Source organism: Bacillus rossius, chromosome 12, assembly GCF_032445375.1.
Source record: "Bacillus rossius redtenbacheri isolate Brsri chromosome 12, Brsri_v3, whole genome shotgun sequence".
NCBI lineage: Eukaryota > Metazoa > Arthropoda > Insecta > Phasmatodea > Bacillidae > Bacillus > Bacillus rossius.
In genome coordinates, this window is record NC_086339.1 from 22930714 (window position 1) to 22955485 (window position 24772).

The following is a 24772-nucleotide window of genomic DNA, read 5'->3' on the forward strand; positions in this document are numbered from 1 at the left end:
GTAGCCTATGGGCCCGCACCACAAATGGGGGCCCGCACCACACGACACGAAAAAAAAAATTATACTGCGACGTGGATCTTCTTATATTCTTAAAATACGCGTCGACATAGTGTCCAGTTTTGTGTGGATTAATTGCGCCGAACTAAACTCTTCTGTGGAAAGCTGATATATGAGTTATGTCAGCATTTAGAAATTTTCGATTATTTTCATTGGTTTTAGTGTCACTTAATTCCTTAACCTCTAAATACTGTTTGGTTAAATTGTCTAGTTAAATAATAAACTATTTTTTTCTTCGCTTTTCTATCAATAAATAAACTTATAGTCCTTGACTACTGAATCCATCTGTGCTAATTCTAAATGATAAGCAATTATGATTAATATCGAAACATAGTAATATTCATTTAATTGTGAAACAACAATTTTTGACTATAATTATAAGCGTAGTTCAGGTCTTACATTTAAAAACAACTGTTTTCTGACTGTGATAACATATTTAAATCGTTTCTCTCCCAAAGTTAAATCTTTTGACCAACACGTTTTAAACTTTATAATTATTTTAATTTAATTTGTACGCGACATTTATTTATGTGTAAAGAGAGCAATTAGTTGAAGGACTGTATTCTTGATATCCGTGTACCCGAGACGCTGCAAAAGTATAAGGACTGTATTCCTGCATTTTTGTTGCTAAAAATTCATTTGTTTCAATAAAATAGTTAATAATTAATTAATAAAGTAGCCAATATAGATTTTTTTATGGCGAATGAGTACTGTGGTCTAGTATTTTAGTAACAGGACAAAAAAATTTTAATAGGGTCAGAACTGGAACTATTTTATGGCTAGTAACAAGCCGCAGTTAAGTCTTCCAAAATATTAAAAATACTTCATAACCCTAAGTCTGCCCCCCCCCCCCTACAAATTATCATATGGGCGCCCTTGATCGGTACGGTTATTTAAAAGTAATGTTGAATTTTCAAATAGGTTTTTGTACGAACAATGGTGTTTTAGAGTTACAAATAATAATTCAAATTACACCCGGGATCTTTTGCACAATGTTTTAAAAACATATTGTAACACATTATAAATAAGTTTGGTGTATTTGGCGTATTATAAAAACGAAATAATATAATTACCCTACGGTGCTGACGCGAACCGAACGAATCGCGCTATCTAACCGCTTCCGCGACAATCAGGCGAGGGGCGTTATTATTAATGAATTATAAATAACATTTCGTGCCCGGGGCCACAATATCATATAATTATAAGGACTGGAAGACATAAAAATGTAAAATATTCTCGACGAATTTTAATCTCGGCCCCAGCGCACCACGAGCGTCTGGGTTGGAGATTAAAGCCGAAATTCTTTCTTAAACTTACTAATAGTTATTTTATTAACTGCAAGGGCATTTTTATTAAATTCTACGTTTAATTTCACAACGAACAAACTTCGTCGTTAAATGTGTAATTGCGAAAAAGCGTAAAACATTCTCGACGATCTTGAAGTTAAATAGCAAACATGTATAAAAGTTATAGTTAAAATATGTAATCTCTTCGTTAAAGTAATAAACATATTTGAATTAATGAGTGCAAATAAAAGTAAATTTATCAATTAAATTGTAGATTTCATTTTACTCCTTCTTTGTATCAATACAAAATAGTGATAATTCTATAAAAATGATTCAATTTTATTCATAAAAGTATGCAATCATTTCATCAATGTTTTGTTATGATGTCACGTTAAACTATCGTCCGTAAACCGAATTTACAGACAACCAATTTTTTTTGTAATGCCTCAATTTACTATAGTTACTATAGTTTATTCCGCTTCACTGGACCAGACCTATTCGTAAATTGAATTATATCTCTTGGCGAAACAGGAGTTGTAGCACCTAAACAAATTGGCCGGTTTGAGTCAGATCAACTTAGGGTCTAATGCAGTGTCACTGGAGCAACCAAGGTATCCTGCTGTGCCACAATATAATTCGGTTTAAGACTAACTAATGTCTCACGCGTCGTCTCTGGTAGCTCAGCTTTCTTCTTACCTTATTCTGTATGTTGAGCTTGAATAAACGTCTGTGACACTATAGGGAATTAATTATTCGTCCGTAAACACACACATCAGGATTGATAGACCAATTTTTCACATGCTCGGACTGCATTTTCGGCCTTATGTTAACGTTGTACATCTTACATAAGCTTTCCCGAACAATTTACAAAACTGGTAGGGAGTTATGTTTCTTCCAGAACATGTCACTAACAGTTTATTGCGTTAATCTGCGTATCAAGGTTTAAATGTGCCTAAAAAAAAACATTGTGTCAGGTGGCTGCATTTTATGGCTACTGTGGAGCGGGAAAGTAAGTAAATAACTGGTGTTGTCACGACAGAAGTTCTAGTGAAAGATGTGACGAATGAATCATTATCCAACAAGTGCAGAACTGGGTGAACACTGTCAATGCGCAGCTTTTCCTAAAAGTGATGGATCTATTATGTGAACAAACTTGAACTTATGTAACCCGAGTCAGAGCACACTGCAGTTGTTTCAGCAGAAGCACCATTCATAGTTCGCTTCTCATTTTCTTTTGTGCATTGTGGGTGTAACAAAAGTGCCTACCGCTAGCACTCATTGCACACACAACTGTGATATTTTTGCACCTTTTTCCAGATGAGACTTTACCAACAACCTTTGCTCGTGATGATAACGTTTGGCAACATTTTGTGTGTGTGTGAAATATTTAGCTCCCGGTATACTGCATTTGGCAGGAGTAATTTCGTGAATGGAAGGGTAGTCTAATGAACGGAAATGTGTAGTAATCATGGTGCCAAAGTCGTCAAGACTACGGACCTACGTGTAGCAACATAAATCCGTATATTGTCACTTTCGTAAACATTAGGGGACATACCAAGCATACTGGTGTGCCAAATGAAACATTATAATAGTGACACTACCCTGGAATATATTTGGTGCACTAAAATAGTTATAGTAAAAAGTAAGAACAAGTTTTGAAATACATGAGTAAACTGGCATTGCAATTATTATAAAATATATTCTCCTTGCAAAATCCAAATAGGCTCGGTAGCAGAGCAGTGGAGCGGGCACTTGCAAAGCTCAAAAGGGTAATTCCATCACTGGAAATTCTTTTACTAAAATTATACTATTATAATATTATGTAATAATATTGAATGAGAAATAAGGTGAAGGTTTGTTTGTAGGAAGTATTTACAGACTGATTCCAGTCATTTAAGCAAAAACAACTAATATATAGTGTTATAATAATTATGTTTTTATTATAAAAATGTTTCAGGTTAATATGTTAGTAATGCCATAGAAGTATAACTCTAATGTGTGCGGAAACATTATAGTATTAACTTTTTAGCGAATTTTAACAAGATGGGTGGTATTTTAATTAAACCAGGACCAAAACCGGGGTTTTAAAAGAATTCTACGTTAAATTTAATGTCAGATTTTTGTTTTATAAGTGTATTTGAAAAATTAGCAACATATAAAGTTTTTGTTGTTTTCAATGTGTTTATAATTTTTTTATTACTGGTTGTGTTTTTTTATTGACATTTTTGGGTTGTGGCGTCATGCGAGACTTTACTAAGAAATTATCTTTCGCTTGAACGGTATAATTGAGTCACTTTATTCTTGGCCTAGCCAGTCTCATGGACAATAAATGTTTACTAATTTTTAAAATCTACTTTATTTTGCGTCACTTTACTTGGATATGTGATGTCACTGTTTATTTCACTTCTTTAGGTTTAAATGCTTAATGATTTTTTTTTTTAAATTTTGTGTTATATTCAATAGTTTGCTGTCTTTACAAGTAGTGCGTTAATTTGAAACTAGGGAGAATTAAAAATAAAAAACTTAAATGTTAAAAGTAAATTTTAATCTCATAAATTCAATTACAAATGTCAACATAGGTTAAATATTTTATAAAACTAAGTTGTATGAAAAGGTACACAACAGCTTTCACTTAAGGAAGCAACAAATGACATTTTTATTTTTCAATATTTGAAATATAAATTCAGGATTTTTTGTTCCACCTATGCCATGGAAACCAAGGAACAAATCTACTGTAAATATTTTTGCTGTACAGAGCTGATATAAATACTAGCAGTTCATATTTACACAGAAGATACAAGTCAGTAGACGTGTAGCTGGTTCAGAGCAAGAAGATGGATAAATACATTTTATTAAGCTTATCATATTGCAAAAGTAAGATCCAATATTATTCAAACTTGTTCAAAAAAGACAGTTTCAGACATAGTGTACACTTAATGAGTACTAATAAATTATGCACGTTCCTGTTAAAAAAATTACCAGATCACTATTTCGTAAGCAAATTAAAGTACATACTATACATAATGCTCAGGACATAGTTTAAATGAGATAGTTTAATAGAAAGATAAATCAAGAAAGTGATTAAAAAATTTATCAAAATTTAAATGCAATTATTAGCTCTAAAAATCATAAACTACGTACAAATTACTATGTATACAATGTGTGATGCGAATAGCAATACAAAAAATTGCATAGTTGTATAACAATTTCAAGGTTAAGTATTGTACAGAGAAGTAAAACTGTTTGTAGCGATTAGATTATGACATAATAATTATTCATAACAACATTACATGATGGAATGTTCAAATAGGAATACAGAACTTGTATGTACTTTTTAGCGAAGAAATTCAATGGCACACCTTATAAAAATATGTAATATGTAAAAAAAAATAATTTTTTAAATTAAATAATGCATTTTAGGGGCAAAGGCTTTAGTTGACACACAAAGAACAGGTATTTTAATTGCAGTAATCTATAACAAGATTCAAAGTTATCTTCTTATTCTGAACAGCATGTACGCGATTTAAGAGCTATTTAAAATAAATTAGACAGTAGAAAGAATTTCACAAAAACATACACAATTTATAACTACATCTGAAGAGGTGTAGTTGGGACTACAAATAACAAGGATACACGATAATGATCGCTTAATGTCATGAAAAATGTCTTTCATTATTTCGTCTTCGTTACTGCATTCCTTTTTTTGTTTCATTTATAAGAACATACAGTGTAGTAGTTGCACAATTCAAAAAAAATCCATGGATTGAAAAATGTTTACAAAGCTTTGCTTTTCAAAACAATATTTTTACATGTATTTATTGTTGAATGCGATTTTACAAATACATAATAGGTGTTAATAATTTTCACAACTTAGTTCAGACTTTAAATTCGATTTACACTGTTCAGAAAAATAATTTAACATGGTTTTCGGACATTACAAAAATTCTGTTGTAAATCGCAGGGACATTTTCATTAAATTTGGAAGCACCTTTCATCATCAAACCAGACTTTTTAACGTAAGGCCGCCGTAAATTGGGGCAGTATCGCCATTAAAAAAAAGCACTCTTTATTTACCTTGTGTTGCTAACAATACCCAGAGCGTTGCCTGCAGCTATCGAACAACTTACACCAAAGCGTGACAGCTGGATTACCTTGCCTGTGGTCGTTAACTGAATGTCCGAAGTCTCAACTCTAACTAGCTTTTAACTCGTAGATGTATGTTGCCTCTAGAAGCTACTCTTACTCTCAGCATTCAAGCATGAATCAGGTACGATAACCTCCCGTGACATGTGCTCTAGAGATGCAAAGTATTTTGAATTCCATAAAAAATTTTAAGTCCTCATGCATGATTGCAAGTATATCAGTATATTTTTCGTATGTCACTAGCCCATTATTTTGCTTGTTTTCTACGAAATCTCCCCAAACAGACTGAAAGAAAGGCAAGGAAAACGTTTCTCTTTCCAGCGACAACTCGCTTGTGCGCTGTGCATTCCAGCCACGCTAGCCACTGGCCTGAGAGGGAAAGGAGCTAAAGCCAGTAAGACAGTGGGAACAAAATCATTTAAGGTTCGCAGGCTCGTCTCAAACTAGCGAGTAGTTATTTGAAGACGGTTTGCCCATATTCTAAGTACAAAACTGTTAAAAACCACCGCGAATCAGTGGAATTTCACCAGGAAAGCTGTTGAAACGGCTTGATTTTGAATCTGTTTAGAACATTTACGACAGTTTTTTTTCCAGTGTACTTTAAATAGTTTCATTTTAAGATTGCATGTGTCAATAATATTTTCATACGCTGCAGGCGACGCCCGAAAGGAAATTCTTTTACTTACGGTTTAGTTTGTCCTTGATTTGTAAAGTAACTATGTTGATTTGTTCGGTACCGCGATTATAAATGTATTACCAATAACACTTGTTTTTTTTTATGAAGCATGTTTAACTTGAAATAAAACAATATCACTATCAAATAGGAATCAAAATTGTGTTTCTGTAACTTAAAATTTCGAGTATAGCTCAAATATTACAAAAAACATTAGCCCGTCAATAAGTTAAAATGGGAACTAATTGTATTAAATTCAAGAACAAATAAGTTCCCGAAACAAACTTAATAATTTAAATATACGTGCTATTACTGGAATATGCAAATTTAAAATCTACTGTTTCTCTCTAAGTTAACACAGAATTTTTTTTTTAAATGTATTTTATAGATACAAAATATAGAACCTTTACACAATCTGTAAGAAAATAATAAAAGGTTGCTTGGAAAATTCTTGTTTAACATATTTAATAGCTTACGTATTTGAAAGTGATTGTACTACACTAGAATACAGATTTTTTTCGAGCACCTTCACCATTCTACATTACGCAATTATTCTTTGATGGACATATTGCACTGTTTGTTGGAGTGTTGGCCTATAAATAAAAGGAAACCAATTTGAAACATTTATGAGCTGAAAATAGGTTTTTATAAAACAGATAAATCAATATTTGAACACAGCACAGTTACTTTTCCAGGATATTTCTAGGAAAACTAAAAAAAAAAAAGTAATAAAATCATGCACTCGGGTATGCAGTGCAGACACTCATTTAAATAAATTAATATTTCGTTTTATTTAACAATTTGAACAATTCTGCTATTCTCACAACCAGTTCTATACAAAAAGATGGAATAAAATTAATTATAATTCACAGCACATCACTCAGATACGAACCAAATTGGTTAGTAGGTACAAGTTATAAAGCCTCAGTCTCTTTTCGCTGCATAATAATTGACTTCTCAAACAGGCCTCGTGTTACTTTACATGTTATCTCTGCTTAACATACTGTTTACAGAATGGATAAACAAACTAATTTTTAGGGCTTATGTTTGTCATCGTTTACAATTAAAACAAGGGGGAACAAATAATATATATTATAATCACTAAGATTTATTTGAATCTAAGCAAAACAGATTTAAGCAACATATTTCTATACTATTCTACATTTAAAGCACCGATTCAATAATCATATAACTAGTTGAACGTGGAAACCTTATGTATAGTAAGTTAAATAGCTGTTTACCTACTGGTGAAAAACATATCTGAACTAAATGAAGATCTAAATGCTCATCGTGAATATGGCTGCACCGTGGGCGGATTCGAATAGGCACACTGCACCTAGCTCTTAGTTTAAGTAGAAATAAACAATATATTCAATGTAAAAGAGACAGGTTGGAAATGGAGACTTGATTCTCTGTTGTTGCAAAAACAGTCGCTATACAACCTATCAAATCAAGAAGTCATCAATCAAAACCTTATTGTCAAAACTTTCGTCTACATAACCTAATGAGCATTATCACAAAACAAAGTCACTTTTGTGTACAAGTTAACTGAAAGTGTATTTTTAAATATAATATGTATACGTCAGTACAGGAAATCCTGTTACACAGGACATTCTTTTATCAGCTTGGCGTGTCCTGTCCCATTATGTCCGGGGCTGGACATCGTAAGGCAATCACAAAAAAAAAAAAACTGTTTCTTCGGATGCACAACGACGAAAAAGCTGTCTTCACAGTCTTTTTGTCTGCTATGTTCCCAGAACCACTGGTCCAACTGAAGAACATTTGTGTCATTGGTCACTGTTTCTTAATTATTTCCGAAATCACTCTACGACGAGAAAGGAAGGACGAAGGGTAAAAAGAACGTCTCGAATAAATAAAATAAAGTGCTGATTATGACCCGCATCACTCAGTCAACGTATGTCGCGCCCGAACAGTCAAACATCAAACCATCTACTAACGAAGGGGTACACTGATTCTCTTCTTCTGCGTATGTGCCCATCACTGGCTTGCGACTTGCCAGTAGAACTGTCAAAATCATCTCATGTGAATAAGGACGCTTGCGTTTCTTTACTTTTGATATTTCCACGAAATTCGCCCTTTCTATAGAAAATTTTTAAAATGTAATTTGTAATATTTTAAGGTCATGTTTCAATTTGATTTTAATAGTCACAAACTATTAAAAGCTTTCTGCATTGAAATTAAGTTGGCAGCCTACAAAGCACAATTAAATTTTTTTAGGCTTAAAATTTGGTGTCAGGCTTAAATTAAAACTTCTAAGTACATTACACCAATTTTTGTGTTTTCACTGGCTGATCTCGTTGTAAGAAACTTCTTGCTATACTGTTGCAGACTAGACGTGATTCAGTCATTTTAACAAGTGACAGATGGGAAACTTTTCGTCTGAGCTCTTAGAAAGGCTTGCAAGATTATTTCGGTCTAACTCAAATGTAAACGTAAATTATTTTGTTGTCTACCTTACGACCAAATTAACCATATAATTTTCCTTTTATCTAGGCCGTGCGTGGAGTAACAAAATTTTCCGCTCCAAGCCATATTCAGTTATATAATTTTATTTATTTAGGGATGCACATTATTAGGTCACGCTGCTTCTCCATGTTTTTTGCTAGAGAACCTACAAATTTGCGGTGTATATGACCACCAGACTGCCCTACAAACATCTGCAAGTTTTTTAGTTTCACGCGATTGGACCACATTAAATCTGACACGCGTTGTAAGACCTGAAACCAAGGGTAATGTATATTATTGATGAGTCCAACCTTAAGGTCACTGAACCCACGAATTACAAGGTTGTCCAGAGCTGGACTGAAGGTCAATTACCAAAGTAAAATAGATGTGCTTCTTGCAGTGAGGCATGATTTTGACAGTTCAACGGACTAAGGCCGGGTTATAATCTTGTGCAAGGAATGCAACAATGCAACACACAACCCACGCAAGAAAATCACGGTCGTGTATAAGCAAGGAAGCCACAAGACGTTACCAACCATAAAACTTGAAATGGTAAACCAACATTAAAACATATGAAAGTCAATAATTTTATTTAAAATTGTTATTTTGTTTCAATGTGCGACGGTTTAAAATGTGAAAACGTCATATCTACAAATCGCGGCATTTTATGCACATAACGTCTGCGTCTTTAGAACACTTCATTTCAAATATGGAAGGCGAAAACGGAAGCCGAAATGCCAGCGGTGGAATGTTGGCCAATGCTTACGTAGTTTATAAACGAAATATTTGGAAAACTCTGTTATTGAACTTTTAGCGTCTTGTGTTTCTTGCTTAGTTCATAGACCCGGCACAACAAAGCGCACTGAGGATCGGCCGCGGGAGCACGTAGTTCTCGCGCCGGCCGCCGCGCCGCGCGACGGGCAGCGTCCCCCGGGCTACTCCGGCTCCATGGCCAGCACGGTGTCGGCGTGGTGCGGACGGCCGTTCATGGGGAACGCCATGAGCGAGGTGGGCGGCGTCGAGTGGGTGCTCGTGCTGTTGGACCTGCTGACCCGACCTGCGGGGCAGGGCGCCCTCACGTCAACACACACGGCTGGAATCCTTCTCTCATCAAACATACATATCTCAAACTGTATATAAGCTTTGAATATATATACTGTATAGAAGTCGCCAGCCCAGGTTAAATTTCTAATACGGTTTTGAGGTAGTTGGTTAATTCACCGCCGCAATCGCCACCATCTCTAGGCCATCGACTTGTGGTGGTCCTTAGCAGACAAGTGTCGAACTCTTCAAACACCCCTTCCCCCTCCCGTTGAACGACCTTGAGCTGCAGTGAATGATTGGTGGGGGGTGCGGGGAATGACAGCGGGCGACAGTGCTGCGCTCTAACGTGTAAATAACAACTAAGACGATACAGGGCGTTACGGCAGCGCACTGCAGCGGTGAAGTTCCCAAGCTGCTCATCATACGCTTCTGAAAAACGTAGAGTAAATACTATCCACTCGCGACTTCTATACAGTATATATATTCAAAGATATAAGTCAAGGGAAATTAGGCCTACCTTACGTTTAAGTACAGACATCTGAGTTTCACGGAAATTTTGAATGTTCATTAAACTTCTATACGTAAAATGCTATCCTGCGGGCACCGAAATTATATTTTAAGTACCATAAATTAATTAGTATAATGATAATTTTTGCTTCCATTATCAAATTAAATCTTGTTTCTAATGTTTTCTTTTTAAATGAGGACACGGAAACCGTAATAGTATGTATTTAATTTCACACAAATTAGTTACAGCAACGATACAAGTAAAAACAATTTTTAAGGAACGAAATACTGAACTGAATATTTATGCAGTAAAAAAGTAAAACTAATTTTATTATTTTTAACTGATTTAAATTGTGATTAAGAATGTATCAAATCGTGGGAAACTTCTACCACGCACAACTTAAATCGTATTTTTGTAAATATATTTCCTGTAATTCGTTTTCCGTAAGAAGGCACCTACTAATTGCCTTGTACTTTTAGTTTCAGACCTAGCCTAAAACAAGCCAATAAACCTTATACACATATCCATTTGACAAGAGTTCTTTTTTTCCACCATTGTTTAAAATACATTTTCGAAATGTGATTGAAAAGTTCTAACTTGTGAGCACACATAACACATAAGCTCGTTACATGCATACAACATCGATCAGTGACAGAGTCACGTGCATCTGCACATGCGAGTGCAAACTGCAGGATAGTCGCTACGCAGACGTATCGCTCCATGCTTCTAGTGCGGTTCACAGACACAGACTTCAATCACACGTGGACAAGGAAGCTGTTTCTCTACACGACTGGGTCGAGCTGGGAAGTGGAAGTGGCCTAGGAGCAAGGGCATAACCAGGGAGGGGCAGGTCCACAATGTTTCTCCGTAATAACGTATCTCATTAACCAGTTTTAAATAAGTCAAGTATGGCTCGATTTTTGGTAACTGAATATGCAAAATGAGAGAGTTAGCCATGTCTTTTAACACGCATTAGGACTTAAAAACCATAAGCAGTGGCACTTAGTGTAAAGATCTACCTTCCTTAAGTAGGAAATTTTTACCTAAGAATTCCAGGTTTCGAATAAGCACTGAATGGCCTCGATTTGCGAACGAGCCAACAGGGAATTTTTTACCAGAACGCCAATTTTTTTTAGAGGCTGGAGAATTTGTGATGCGATAAAAATAGGACAAAATATTTGAGGGACGGGATAAATAAGTTTTTAACGTACGGTAATGCTTCAATTGTCAAAAATACATGTCAAGTGGAAATGTTAGTTTATGCTAACTACCGCAGTGCGCTTAAATATATTAGGCCTTAAACTAAATACTTTAGAAAAAGATTTAAAACTCGTTTAGCAATATATAGTAGACCATGACTCATGTTTTATTACGGTAGTTGTAACAGCCGTTTAAAACTGCAACTACTATTTGTTAAATTTAAATAAGAAAAAAGACAAACAGCACCCATGTCTTAGTATTTGGTTGCATTATGTGCTATTCTAAAACAGATAATAAATAAGCTCTAATTTGTAAAATATAATGATTTTTTTTTGGGGTAAAACCGGAAAAATGAAGGGGATCGGCAAAATATTATCGGGGCTCCAAAAAAAAAGTGAGCTTTCAGGCATTATATTTTTAAATTATTTCCGCGGGGAGAGCCCTCATTTACCCCGCTGCAATCTCCAAAAACAGATTCAGCAGAAATATATTCTTATAACTAACTTCGGGAAAAACCTGGCTACGCCCATGCCTAGGACTAAAGCTGCTAGGCTGGTCTTCGCCTTCTCATCGCCGCTGCAAAGACGGGGAGGAGAGGGGAATGAAGCATTGCGTGCAGCAGGCTCTACAAGCGCACGTACAGACAGACAGACAGACAGACAGACAGACCTGTCACCAGACACATTGGACTAGAGCGACAGCAGCGAGGGGTCTTCGACCACGGCGTCCATCTTGTTGGGGGCGCTGGTGACCCTGCGGAGGCACAGGTGCGCGTCGTACGTCTGCGCATCTGCACGGACAACACAACACTGACGTCGAGGAGGGGAAAACAGAGCTGTGGGTGAGGAGGGGAGGGGGATTAAAGCACTCTCTCAAGCTCATCCACGCCCAGAACGACTGTTTCGTGGGGTCCTCGGTGGACAGGGCTCGAACCCTGGCATGACTCAAATGCATGAGCACTGAGTACCTACGCCCACGTGATCTGAAACAACTCAATTTTATCTTGGAGACCCCGTCGCCTTAAGCATATGTATAACTGAGTAACGCAAAACGCTACAAACAAAAAAAAAACATTAACTGCGTGTCTTCATGAGAAAAAAAAGAGGGGGAGGGGGATCTGAGAATGAAGAAACCCCTGGCGCCCAGTGGTAAAGTTTCGAGACTTTTTTTTTTTTTTAATGCGTCTGACTGGGTCACCCCACGCTAAGGGAGCACACGTGTTGGTTGGTGCGCCATGCGCCGGAGTCCGACCCTGGGCACTGATTGGCCGATTGTGTTCGCGCACCGCATTGCCATTGGCTGACCAGTTCCAGCCGTTTCGTGGGCGTGTGCTGTTGATATACACGAGAAAGCTGGAATTTCCTGTCATTCTGGAGTTATTTGTTGCATCTGGGGCTTAGCAAGGGATCTATTAGAGCGTCAACCCCCCCCCCCCCCCCCGGGCGTGCCCCACCCTAATGGCGTGCAACGTTTACGTAGAGCCACGTGCAACTATAGGGATCGAAGCGGCGACCCTGTGATCCAAAACATATACAAATATACGCTTTAACGCTCAATAAAGAATTTTGACAAACATGTCAACTGTGTCGTGTAACTTATCTCATATTGAAAAGCACCAAATGTCTACGTAACCTTCTGACACTGTTATTCTGTCAACAACAGTGTTCGTAAACAACTTAATGCGATTGTCACTGTTCGAAAAAAAAAAATCATGCTTTGCAAGTGATAGGTGGAGAATAGACAAGTTACATGGCACAGATTATAAGTAGTGTATCGTTTCCAATATGAATTCTCGGCAGAATAAAATAGTTTTTCGATAAATGATTTGCAATTAGTGCCATGGGGAGGTCGATCCCCTGTATTATACCGCGGGAAAACATTATGTTTTTTTCTAAAATCATCAACTGTAAAATATGAAACCAAGAATGTCAGGCATTTTTAGTGTAAATAATACACCATTTTTAAGTTGGGTGCTAACATACAAAAATGGGAACACAAAATAATGATATGAACATTAAAAGCAATTTTAAGATCGTATATGTTGATTTTTTAAAATTTTGTGTAAGTAATATAGTTAGCTACTTGATGTATTGTTACTTGAACATATTATGGACACTACACTGCGTGATAAGGTATCTCATTAATCAAGGCCTACATAGTCATAAGCATTTGAGTAGATTGTTTGCATTATTGTGTTTACATAATAAAAACGGGGTCAGTTTCTGCTTTCATTATGTATTCAACCACCACGTGTTGACGTTTATTGGTAAACCCTACATAAAAGCCTGATTGAACTGGATTTATACATGCATAAAGGAAATCATGAGCTTAAAGTTTTAAACAATCACGAATATGTAATGAATAAGCAATTAAAATATATAGGTGATACTACTTTATTTGTAGAATCCGTAATAACTTGAATTTTTTAAATGCTTATTAAACTATCGACAGATAAATACTGGATAAGTAAAAAGAGATTTGAAACACAATTAGTTAATCTTTTTTTTTTCTTCATTCTTATGCGTAATCGAGTAATTTTCTCCACTCTCAAAGATATATAATTAAAAGCCGTAACTCAATACGTCCTTTATAGCTGACAGAGCTTAGTGGTTCGCCTTGGCCACTTTTCCATGTCGTCCTTCACCCTAATTATGTAAATGCTGTATAGTTTCATCTGAGGAACCGAAATGAGCCGATGAAAAGAAGCTGGTTAAACGATGCTTTGGTGTGACTAAGGTTAAGTAGTGCATATAGTATTCCTGTCGAGAAAGAGGCAAGGTTAGATAAGAATGTTTACAATAACTTACCATTGAGAGACATCATCTTGTTTCTCATTCTCATTCTGTTCTACATTCAGGTTGTTCACGCAGTGAAAGAATTTATAATTATGATGAAAATGTACCGCTTTGAGACACAGGCGAAGTTTATGTTATTTATGGTCACCGGGCAGTGAAAGTTTAAAATAACGCCGTCGAAATCTTAGAGAGCGGGGAAAAAAAAAAAAAAAAAAAAACTCAATTAAATAAAAAAAATCAAGTTAGTTTCATTCCAAGTCTTTTGTACACAGTCAATATTGAGCTGTATATTTTAATAAGCACTAAAAAAACCCAAACCATTGTGGATTCCAAAAGTAAAGTAGTATAGCCACTATATTTTTCAATTACTCAGTGATCATGTTGATTCTTTAATTTTTTGAGACCTGTTTCAAGCTTGATTTAATTCATTCAGTATGGTGCTATGATTTTCAGTTTAGTCAATCTTCAAAGTAACCAACTTTAGAAACCAGTCACTGCATGTAATTCATCGCACGTCAGGTTAACGCACTGCCAAATTGGCAGGAAATCATGAAACTTAGTTCCACAAACTAATGTATTATTGAAAGTAATTCGTTAAGTATGGTTGAACACTGAGATATATGTTTTGTTTGTGAACGTCAGAGTAATATTTGGCGAAAAAGTAACACATTTTGTAACGGTTTGACAGTTTCACATAGCCGACGCATGTTATATAAGTCATTGGGTCGATGGCAGTGTAGAATTTCCCATATGGCGGAAGAATGCAGTACATTAAAATAGGTACCTATGTTTGGAGCAGTGCTGCCGAAAATATTAAATAGTAATTTTATATGTGTGAGTTGGTGTGTTGGTGTGTGTGTGCAGAGTACCCGAGGACAAGGGGAAGCATGAATAGCCTACAGTTCACAGGGACGAAAGCCACAAGCAGTACCCGAACAGTTCCGAAGTTTACCGAAGTAAAATGTTTGGTTATGTTCGGACAGTGTGATGTGCAATAGTTCTTTATTTTGTTTCCGGAAGGGTAGGTTAGGTTATCATAACTAAATGGAAACGGTAGTTAGCTTCGGTTAGCGTTATTTAAAATACTCTATGACCGTCAAATATATAAATAATTGCAATATGGTGTTTTTTCAAAAGCGATCGGCAAACTTCGGATAACTTCGGAATTGTTCGGGCGAGGCTTGTGAACTGTAGGCTTTCCGATGAAGGTACATAACATTCTAAACCATAAATATTACAACAGTCTTGTTTGTAGCAAGAACAATTCTAACTGTTATGCCTGACACCGAGGTTATTAGACGATGAGAAGTGATGAGATGAGAACGGGACTTTGACGGAGCGAATGGTTGAGGGAAAACGGGAGTACCCCTGAGAAAACCCAAGCAGAACTCACGGAAAACGTCTGCCGCGTTTCCCGAAACCTGGTTGATCCCGCCGATCTTTGTTGCGACTGTATCAACAGTAAAAAGGGTCGTGGGTTCGACCGGGGCCGGGAGACGGCGACCACGCACCTGCGGGATGCCTGCAGTCGTCCTGCACCCGGTAGAACTCCTCCAGGTCGCGCGCGCTGCACAGCGGCGTGTCCACCAGCTGGGTGTCGTTGAACTTGGAGTAGTTGACCTCGTAGCCCTGCCGCTCCTTGTTGTACTCGACGACGGGCTCGAAGCGGTGGCCCCACAGGATCTCGCTCGGCAGGTAGGACGAGCGCGCCTGCGTCGTCTGGCCCGTGGACTCGATGGTGCCTTCGAGGATCACGACGATCTCGAAGCGCGCCTCCTTGCCGATGATGTGGTTGGCGGACACCGTGTACAAGGGGCTGTCCTTGTCGATGCGGTGCACCACGGTCGTGGGCCAGATGAAGAAGAGGTTCTCGTCGCCGCCGTCAGTGCCCACGCGCAGCTCCGCCTGCGCCTGGGGCAGCACCTCGCCCTCCTTGGTGGTCCGGGTGCGGATCATCTGCGCGCGCACCGTCGCGCCGATGATGTGCGACTTGCGCATGTCGCCCACGCGGAACATGAGGCACAGGTCGCCGTCGCGCTGGCAGATCACGGCGACGCGGCTGAACAGCAAGGTCTGCGTCCTCTGCTTGGGCCGCGACATCTTGGCGAACACGATGCCGACCATGAAGGCCTGGATCATGACGCCGGTGATGCTCTGCAGGCACATGACGAAGATGGCCTCGGGACACTCCTCCGTGGTGCTGCGCGAGCCGTAGCCGATGGTGTGCTGCGTCTCGACGCTGAACAGGAAGCACGACGCGAAGCTGAAGATGTTGAAGACGCACGGCATCCAGCCGCTGTCCTCCTGCTGGTGCGGCAGGTGGCCGTCCTCAAGGTCGCCGTGCGTGAAGGCGATGAGCCACCAGATGAGCGCGAAGCCCAGCCAGCTGAGGATGAAGCTGAGCGCGAACACGAGCAGCGTCCAGCGCCACTGCACGTCCACCAGCGTGGTGAAGATGTCCTGCAGGAAGCGCAGCTTGCGGTGGTGGATGTGGTTCAGCAGCACGTTGCACTCGCCGTTCTTCAGCACGGCGCGCTTGCGCAGCTTGCGCACGCCGTTGCGGTACCTGCTCCTGCAACAGCCGCCCCCGCCGTCAGCTCTGCTTGTTCTTTTACACGTGCACGCTACCTTAGTACAACTTTATGGTTAACAGTATATATTTCAGCGAGTTCTTGGTTACGAATCTATAAGTAGGGAAACCAGTATGTATTTCACGTTAAGATATTTCTCAACTCGCTCAATCTTTTTTTTTTACGATCACGGCGAGTTAACAGAAAAATTTTCTGTACTTTTACAAAAGATTCCGATGGAAACTATTTGCCAAGAAATAGTTCGTAATATACTACAAGAAATATTGTAACTTTGTAAAACACAAGGCTATAGTTATTTTCTTTAATAATGAAATACAATTTTAGATATAATAATGAGTATTTCTTACGAAAATTGGCGCATGATTTTATATTTTAATTTATTTTTAGTTCAAGAATCTTTTTGTTAAAAAAAATGGAAAAGATAATCTAATATTTAACTATTTGACTTCACTTTGTTTTCTTATGTTTATTAAATGCGCGCAGTTGATACAGTAAAGTTATCCAGGGAAAAGGTTTACAAATAATAACTTTTAACTATTGAAGGTACTGGGACAACACAAAGCATAAATGTGAAGGTAAGAACACGAACTCAGTATTACTGCGATAACTATTTTGTAGTGATATAGTTGTTAACAAATATCTGTAATTTTACATAAATATTTCGGTTCCATTAAAAAAAAATTACATTGCAGCAACATTAAAAGTTCCTTTCAGAAGGGCTACCGTAAATTTTTGTAGCAAGATCGCAACAGCTATGTAATAGGTCTACACGCCATTTTTAAAACACATAAACTTAGCTTCTTTGGAAATAGATAATTTTTTTTAACTTCATTCTTCATTTTTTTTTTTGGACTAGGATCATATTTTGTAAAGGTACGATTGAATACAACGTAATGTTATCCTCACGTTAGCTGTAAAATAGCAACCTTTTAAATTGAAACAGGCATGTTAAAGTAGCAGTTACAACGTTTAAGGAGATATCGAAAATAACTGTTATTGTGAGATAGCAAGTATCAGTATGTCGTTGAAGGTGATTTATTACCGACTTCACAGCATCGCGCGAGAGAACATTAAGATCTATTTACTATCTGTAGCATCGGCAACGCAGGTATTGTATGTGTTAATTTGTCAATGGAATGAACTGCTATTTTTCCCCCTACTTGAAGTAAATGTTTGAAATATGAGGAATCTTCGTATTAGCCATAACAGCACAGACGGATTTGAATAAAATTCATAATTTCACATTTCGGGCTTGAAAAAATTGATTCCTAGTTTTTTAAAACAGAAAACTCGTATTTCTTTTCATATTTCATCTTTATAAAATTATACAGTTAGTCAGCATGTTAAAAATAAAAATAACAGGCATCCATATTTTACAGGTGGGTTATCAGTAGCAGTAATAAGAACAGGTTTGCTACTTGGAGTTCACAGTTTTGCCCTTTGATTTAGAAATTTTCAGGACACGGCGTGCTGTGGCGTAGTTGAAGTCACCTTTTACTTCGCCATCGCCATAATGTCACGCCCCAAACATTGCGGAAATGTTGCTTGACCACGTCTGGTGGTAGTCTGTAAGTATGAATTATAAACTCCGTCGTTAAACACAGCCACTTCCATTAAGTACAGTCATTTAAAAGTGTTTCCAAAATAAAAAAACACACTACAATTCAGCCAATGTTTTGGGCGTCTATCCAATAACATTATGCAGACAATGAGCTGAAAAATAAAGGCTTCACCCGATTACCATGCAATCATGCAGATGTGGCCACACCCTGGTTTTGCCTATCTCTGATCAGTCACAGCGAATACCCCAAAAATATTTTTTGACTAAAAATAATTTCGTGTAACTTTAACAATGAATATTAGCAGAGCGATTATAAAACTAAACAATAGTAAAACCTATAGCATTAAGATTAATAAGATGACCCGTAACACAAGGTCTACGACGCTCATATTGTTAGCAAGACATCTATTGCAATTTAGCTAATTAGTTGATGAATTACGTTTCGGTAACGCATTATCTTCCCCTTCGCAGAACTGTTGACCAGCGGTGGAAGAAGGTAGCGGGAGGGAAGCAAAACTAAACCTTTTACAATTCAGTTTTCTGGGCTATTACTAAAATTTCGAAGATGGATGTGTTCGATATGCACTGAGCACAAAACGTTTGGGGCGACTGAAATGCTGCCCCTTGGAAGGGCAGCCCTTCAGGATTTTTCTGACAGTGGTTAGTTTGTAAAGCGACTGGAAGGGCAGCCCTTCCAGTATCTTAAAATGTGTCCATTTACGTAATTTTATAATCCTGAATTGTTGCCCCTTGGAAGGGCAGCCCATCAGGATATCTTTAACAGTGGTGCAACAATTCAGACAACCTTTCAAAAACACTACTGTCAGAAAAATCCTGATGGGCTGCCCTACCAATGGGAAAGTTTTCATGATTATTTAAACACTTAAATAACATGTTTTCAGAAATTGGATGGGCTGCCCTTCCAGTCGCTGTACAAACAAATCATTTCCAGAAAAATCCTGAAGGGCTGCCCTTCCAAGGGGCAACAATTCAGCTCCCCCAAACGTATTTTTTTTCCTGGTGAAAGTCACAGCAGGCACTGGACGTTGGTAAACCTAATCTAATTAAAACTTTTGGTTAGTAAATACTTCGTAAACGACTTGCCCAACGATTTAAAAAAAATAAAGTGTTGTGATACTTCCGGACGTGAATGAGGGAGAAGTAGTGGTTCTCCAGGCGGGACGCGTGCCGCTGTGACTCATCCTTGGTATCTCGCGGTTGCGATGCCCGACGGAGCGGAGCATGGTGGCCCGGAGCAACTGTTAGAGGAGGGGGGGGGGGAGAGAGGCCGGGCCGGATGGCTGCGTTTGGTTGTTTCCGGCGTCCGAACACATCCGGTCGCGGGCCGCGGGGTTATGACACGGTGGAGGGTAATTGCAGACGCCGGAGATCTCTCCGCGCGATGCCGCTGCGACCAACAGCCTCTAGCGCGACGTGAGGACAAAAAAAAAATCACGAAAGCTCGAGCCGACAGCTGAGTTCATTGGCTACTCAAGGGGGAGAGGCAGATGGGAGAATATAAGCCACCGACCCCCGAAATAAAATAAAAAAAACTCTATCATTCCCACCAACAACAGAAAAGAAATTGGAAGCAGGCAGCGGACAAACAGGTTATAACCCCCCCCCCCCCCATTTTTTTTCTTCAAAAAGAATTAAATTCTGCGTATGCTCCTGGCTGGGTTGTATACAGAATGATTTCCGAACAACACCAACAACACACTAGCAGTTTTTTTTCTCTCCCTTCTAGAAAATATTTAAAACTTTTTTCCCCCCGAAAGTAGTTAATAAAAGATTTTAGCGTCTTAAATTATTTAAATTTTAAAACGTTTTAAAGGAAATATTCGGAATCTTAGAAATATATTTTCTTAAAACACAGATTTTCCCCTCCCTTAAACATAATGCCTACTATTTAATTCCACTTCAATAACAAAATGGAGGTGGCCATCTCCCATGTAATATCTCTCATCAGCTAAGATATATGTATGCATGCGTCTAGCAAGGGTAAACTATCGCAATGTTTGAAAATGAAAAGTTTGGTATCACACTATAAATAGGATGTTTGTTCCTCAATCACGTTTTTAATAAGTACTTAACAGATTTATATAAAATTTGGATCAGAGGTAGCCTGTATACTGGATTAAAACATATGATACCTATATATCGTTACGCAATTATACCTCTAATAGGGTGAAAAGGAGTAAGCTAGAATTACATAAAAGTAAACATAACTCCGAAGCAAATAAAGCAAGAGGTGAGATATTGGGCATAAATAATAAATATACAAAAAATACCTAGAACTTCTTACCATTTTCCTAAATTATTTAATTAAGGGGATGTAAAGATAATAAATATGGTCTGATATCTCCGAACCTATTAAAAAGTTTCAAATACTCTGTATAGACAACAAATATTAAAAAAAAAAAAAAAAAACGAACACAGTAATTCCATTTCCTGAAATTCCACTTCAAAAGGGGTGGAAATGGGGTGGGTTTTGGTATTATAAAGAAAAATTCAAATCATTGACTCTACTTAAGGTGAACGTAAAAAATCAAGCTTAATTACATTCAAAATTATATAGTGTTCATTTTCCTTTCTTTATTCAAAATTTAACCCCTAGGGGGTGAAATGCCTGTTCCGTATGGTTTTTAATTGAGCTATATCATCTATAAGCTATTCAAGCAGAAGGAACAATATTAGGTACGAATCATATAATAATACATAAATAAGATATTTGTTCTTTTATTACACCCCTTAGTTTACGAACTTAAGCAGTTTTCAAAATAAAGGGGCCCTTAAAGACGAAACTGAAAGAAGTATACTACTATCTTGACAGCTCTTGTCTTAATAATAATTAATCACGACAGCCAGGCAAAATGAACACGATTGCCTGTCACTCTGGTCAGATAGTGCTCATTGTGTTCCGTGGAGAGCACACACATGCACACACATGTGCCAAGCACTCGTCCGAACAATGCAGAGCTCGTCCGGTCGCGCCGTCTGGCACGGAGATACGAGGGCGAATCTCGCCTCGAATTGACGTCTGCTAATAAAGCGACTTATCCACGCGTAGGTGCTCCTCAATGAATGTGCTCCGTGTGTCAAACACCGATCACGCGGATTTCGTTATCAGTCACCGTTGGATTTCAACTGTCAAGAAGGTGCACAAAATGTTATCGGACTAAGCAAGATTTTCTAACACTTATTTTTAAACGTCCGGTTCCCACAAAAAACCTTAAGATCCTTACATTTTTTTTTAGATTTAAAAAAAATTGGTTCTAAACCTATGTTTCAAATGATTTCATAACTTTTTCTTACATTATACAAGTGACATATATACATATATACACACACACGCACGCGCGCGCGCGATTATGAAGGATAAACCAATGAATATTGAGAAAAAAATAAATTTTAAAATTTTGAAAATAATATTACATTTTTATAATTTTTTTATATGTTTAGTATAACTCTAATAAAAATTATCTGTACCAGCAGTGTGATGACTTTTTTTTCCTTCAAACAAGCATATTAAGGGAAAAGGCAGTTGGGTTTGATGAAATATTTTCCAATATTTGTCGGCTTAGAATGAAAACCTCGTAACTCTAAACTACATTCATTTTCTTCATTGAGTTATTAGGTACAAAACCTCGTATCTCAATTTTGGTCAAGTACCTACATGAATAATTATTTGTATTATTAAATGTATATTTATTTGAAATATATAAAGTTGTACACAATTTGTTTTAAAACCATTTTTGTTTTCATTCTGCTGCAAAGGTTTTTATTTCTGAGTTACGAGGTTTTTATTCTAAGCCAACGATTATGTATGTTTATAGTAAAAAATTTTTTTTATAATAAGCTACTGGTCTTAAACTTTTGTTGAGAACTGTAGGACTGAAAATTTGTATTAATGGCAACATTGTGCACTCTGGGGCAATTGTTTTAGTTTAAATGTTAAAAAATAAATTTTAAGTAATAAGCTCTAAGAGGATGCTATTGAGACTTGAACCACGCGTCTTCATTAACGTTAAATAATAAATCAACTGAATACTAGCGTTTAAAGGTTTAAGTGTTAATGAATCCTTAATTACAACATTCAATGCACTCAGATCAGTAATAGGAAAATTTAAAGGATTTAAGAGCTACTATTGAGACCAAACTTATTTTTTGAGTCTTAGTCAAAATAAATCTTTTATTTTTCTTTCCGGTCAAGTAAAGAACCAAATTTTACCCTTATCTATAAATAATATAATCTACACGGAAATAAACAGTCGCGAAATAATTTTTAAAGCACATCAATAAGCATGCTTTAAAAAATCGACAAGTTTAAATTTAAAAAACTTAAAAACTAATATTTCAATGTTTTACTAACGCGCCGTGTATTTGGAAAATTGGATAACAATTTTTTTTTTACAATTTTCATTGTGATTATCACTTTACAATATTACAGAACTATTGCCTATTCAAATAATTACAACTTAATTCGTCTATAATAAATAATATTACTTTAAAAAAGTACGAAGATTTTTTTTATCGATGCGCGACTGAAAGATTACAACTGGATTTTACGATTCTTTAGGTCATTTTTCTTATTATTAGCTAGAGGACGCAATTTTTCCGCACTATTGCGGTTCGAAAAGACCCTTACTTAATAATGCTCAACATACGCGCAGAATATGTTCTCACGAGATAAGTGTCGACTGAGGAAGTAAGAAGGCGTAGGATGAGTCCCGTTAGCCGCTAGCTCAGGGGTAGGAATAAATTTGTGGTGTAAACATTGGCAGACCTTTTTACACTAAAGCCGAGGCCACACAGAAAGCTACGCTATGTTCGCGATATTCGCTAGGTTTTCAATGTTCGCTATGTTCGCTGCACCAGGTGGCCAGACAGGATAGTCTAGTTCGCGATGTCGTAGAGACGCATTCTGTGGGATTCCAGTGATGATTCCGACGATTATAATATTCTGCTGGCTCTCACAGCAAGTAAACTTAAAAAACAAATTGATTCGTGAATTTAATTTAAAAACAAAATAATTTGAACAAATTAATCATTTGATGAAGAAGTTGCTTAAGGACGAAACCAAATTTATGTATCATTTCAGGATGAATTCAACTCAGTTTGATAGCATTCCCTTGGAATAAAATCCCAGGCATTGCCCTGCATAGCCTGCCCTCTATATTCTTCCATCGATTAATTCCATAAGCATGGAAATTTTCGTAATCTTTCAATTAACTTTTCCGTCGACTAGACTATTCTAAGCACAATACTGACAAGAGATAAATTTAACTTCATAAAAAGGCAAGCGCAGAGGTACAGCACAATTTGTTTATCTGCGCATGCGCGAAGTCAGCGAAGTTTTAGAAATAACTAACCGCGAACCAAACACCTGGCAACGTCGCCAACATAGCGAACATAGCGAGGATAGCTTTGTGTGGCCAGTCGCACCTGAGATGCAGCTGGCTGTATTTTACTCGCGTAGCGAACATCGCGAACATACCGGGCATAACGCCCTGCGTGGCCGCAGCTTAAGGGAACTGTCGGAATACACGAGTCGTCGTGGTTTTGCGCAGAAATTCGCCGTGGCGCCAGAAGTAACGCTGAATTTAAATCAATAATTTATAAAAGTTATGTGACGCATCGTTATTTACTGTTAACGGGTTCGAAAGTTACGTTAGTGTGCCAATGTCGGCGATACGCGCTGAAGACGAAAATCGGTCTGCCTGATGTTTACTCCGTGGGTCAGTCTCGAGTCGGTTGCGGATGACCGAAAAGTCGTGGGCACGAAGTCTGAAAGTTAAAAAAAAAGGCCCCTTTAAGTGTTTTTTTAACGAATTTTTTTAAGTCTTTAAAAGTAATTAGCAAAATAAGGTTTATATCCCATTTTTTAGATGACAAAGTTTTAAAAAAAATTTCTCACGATACAGAAGCACTGAAAATGTTAAGAGAATAAATAGCTACAACCAGTTTCGAAGGCCAGGCGTGGTCTGGAGTGCGTAACGCGCCGCTGGCAAGAGCCTACCGCGTGCCCTTGCTCGTGGCGACGGACGGCGCGAAGCTGGGCGAGTAGGTGAGCAGCGGCCTCATGACGGACTGGTTGTGGGACGCCGACCTCAGGAAGCCGCGGTGGTGCTGGCAGGGGGCGCCCTCCTCACCCGAGCCCACCAGCGACGCCATGGGGCTGCGCAGGGACGCCGTCTCGGCGCAGCTGTCGTAGGCCGGCTGCAGCATCGCGCGCGCCTCCTCCGCCGTCGGCGACGACGACGACTCAACCGCGGCGGCGGCGTCGTCTTCGTTGCCCGCCTCGGCCTCCGCGGCCTTGGACGATAGGGCCATCGAGGCGCGCGAGAGTCGGCGGTTCAGAGTACAGCGAGCTGGCACCCCGGAGTTCACTCCTTGCGGTCTCGATGTTCGCTCATCGCGGATGGCGGGTGAACCGGACCAGAGTCCC

General features: G+C 38.1%; 1 protein-coding gene across 2 annotated transcripts; it reads right to left on the reverse strand.

Annotated features, from left to right (window-relative positions):
* Window positions 1-3866: 3866 nt before the first annotated feature.
* On the reverse strand, window positions 3867-24772 carry LOC134537706 (G protein-activated inward rectifier potassium channel 3-like). 2 transcript variants are annotated; one of them, XM_063378435.1, is made up of 4 exons: window positions 24344-24772; window positions 15684-16744; window positions 12047-12167; window positions 9588-9682 (listed from the first exon to the last, which is right to left on the reverse strand). In XM_063378435.1, the coding sequence occupies exons 1-3, from the start codon at window positions 24655-24657 to the stop codon at window positions 12067-12069; spliced, it is 1476 nt and encodes a 491-aa protein (XP_063234505.1). In that variant the 5' UTR covers window positions 24658-24772; the 3' UTR covers window positions 9588-9682; window positions 12047-12066. The 2 variants fall into 2 exon arrangements, with proteins under 2 accessions (XP_063234504.1, XP_063234505.1); XM_063378434.1 differs by lacking the exon at window positions 12047-12167 and having other exon boundaries at window positions 3867-9682.

Coding starts and splice junctions, on each gene's coding strand:
- LOC134537706 (XM_063378434.1), bottom strand. CDS start 24,657: ATGGCCCTATCGTCCAAGGCCGCGGAGGCCGAGGCGGGCAACGAAGAC. Junction 16,745..24,343: donor GCCACGAGCAAGGGCACGCG/GTAGGCTCTTGC, acceptor CGGCTGTTGCAG/GAGCAGGTACCGCAACGGCG. Junction 9,683..15,683: donor CGACTGCAGGCATCCCGCAG/GTGCGTGGTCGC, acceptor CCTGCCCCGCAG/GTCGGGTCAGCAGGTCCAAC.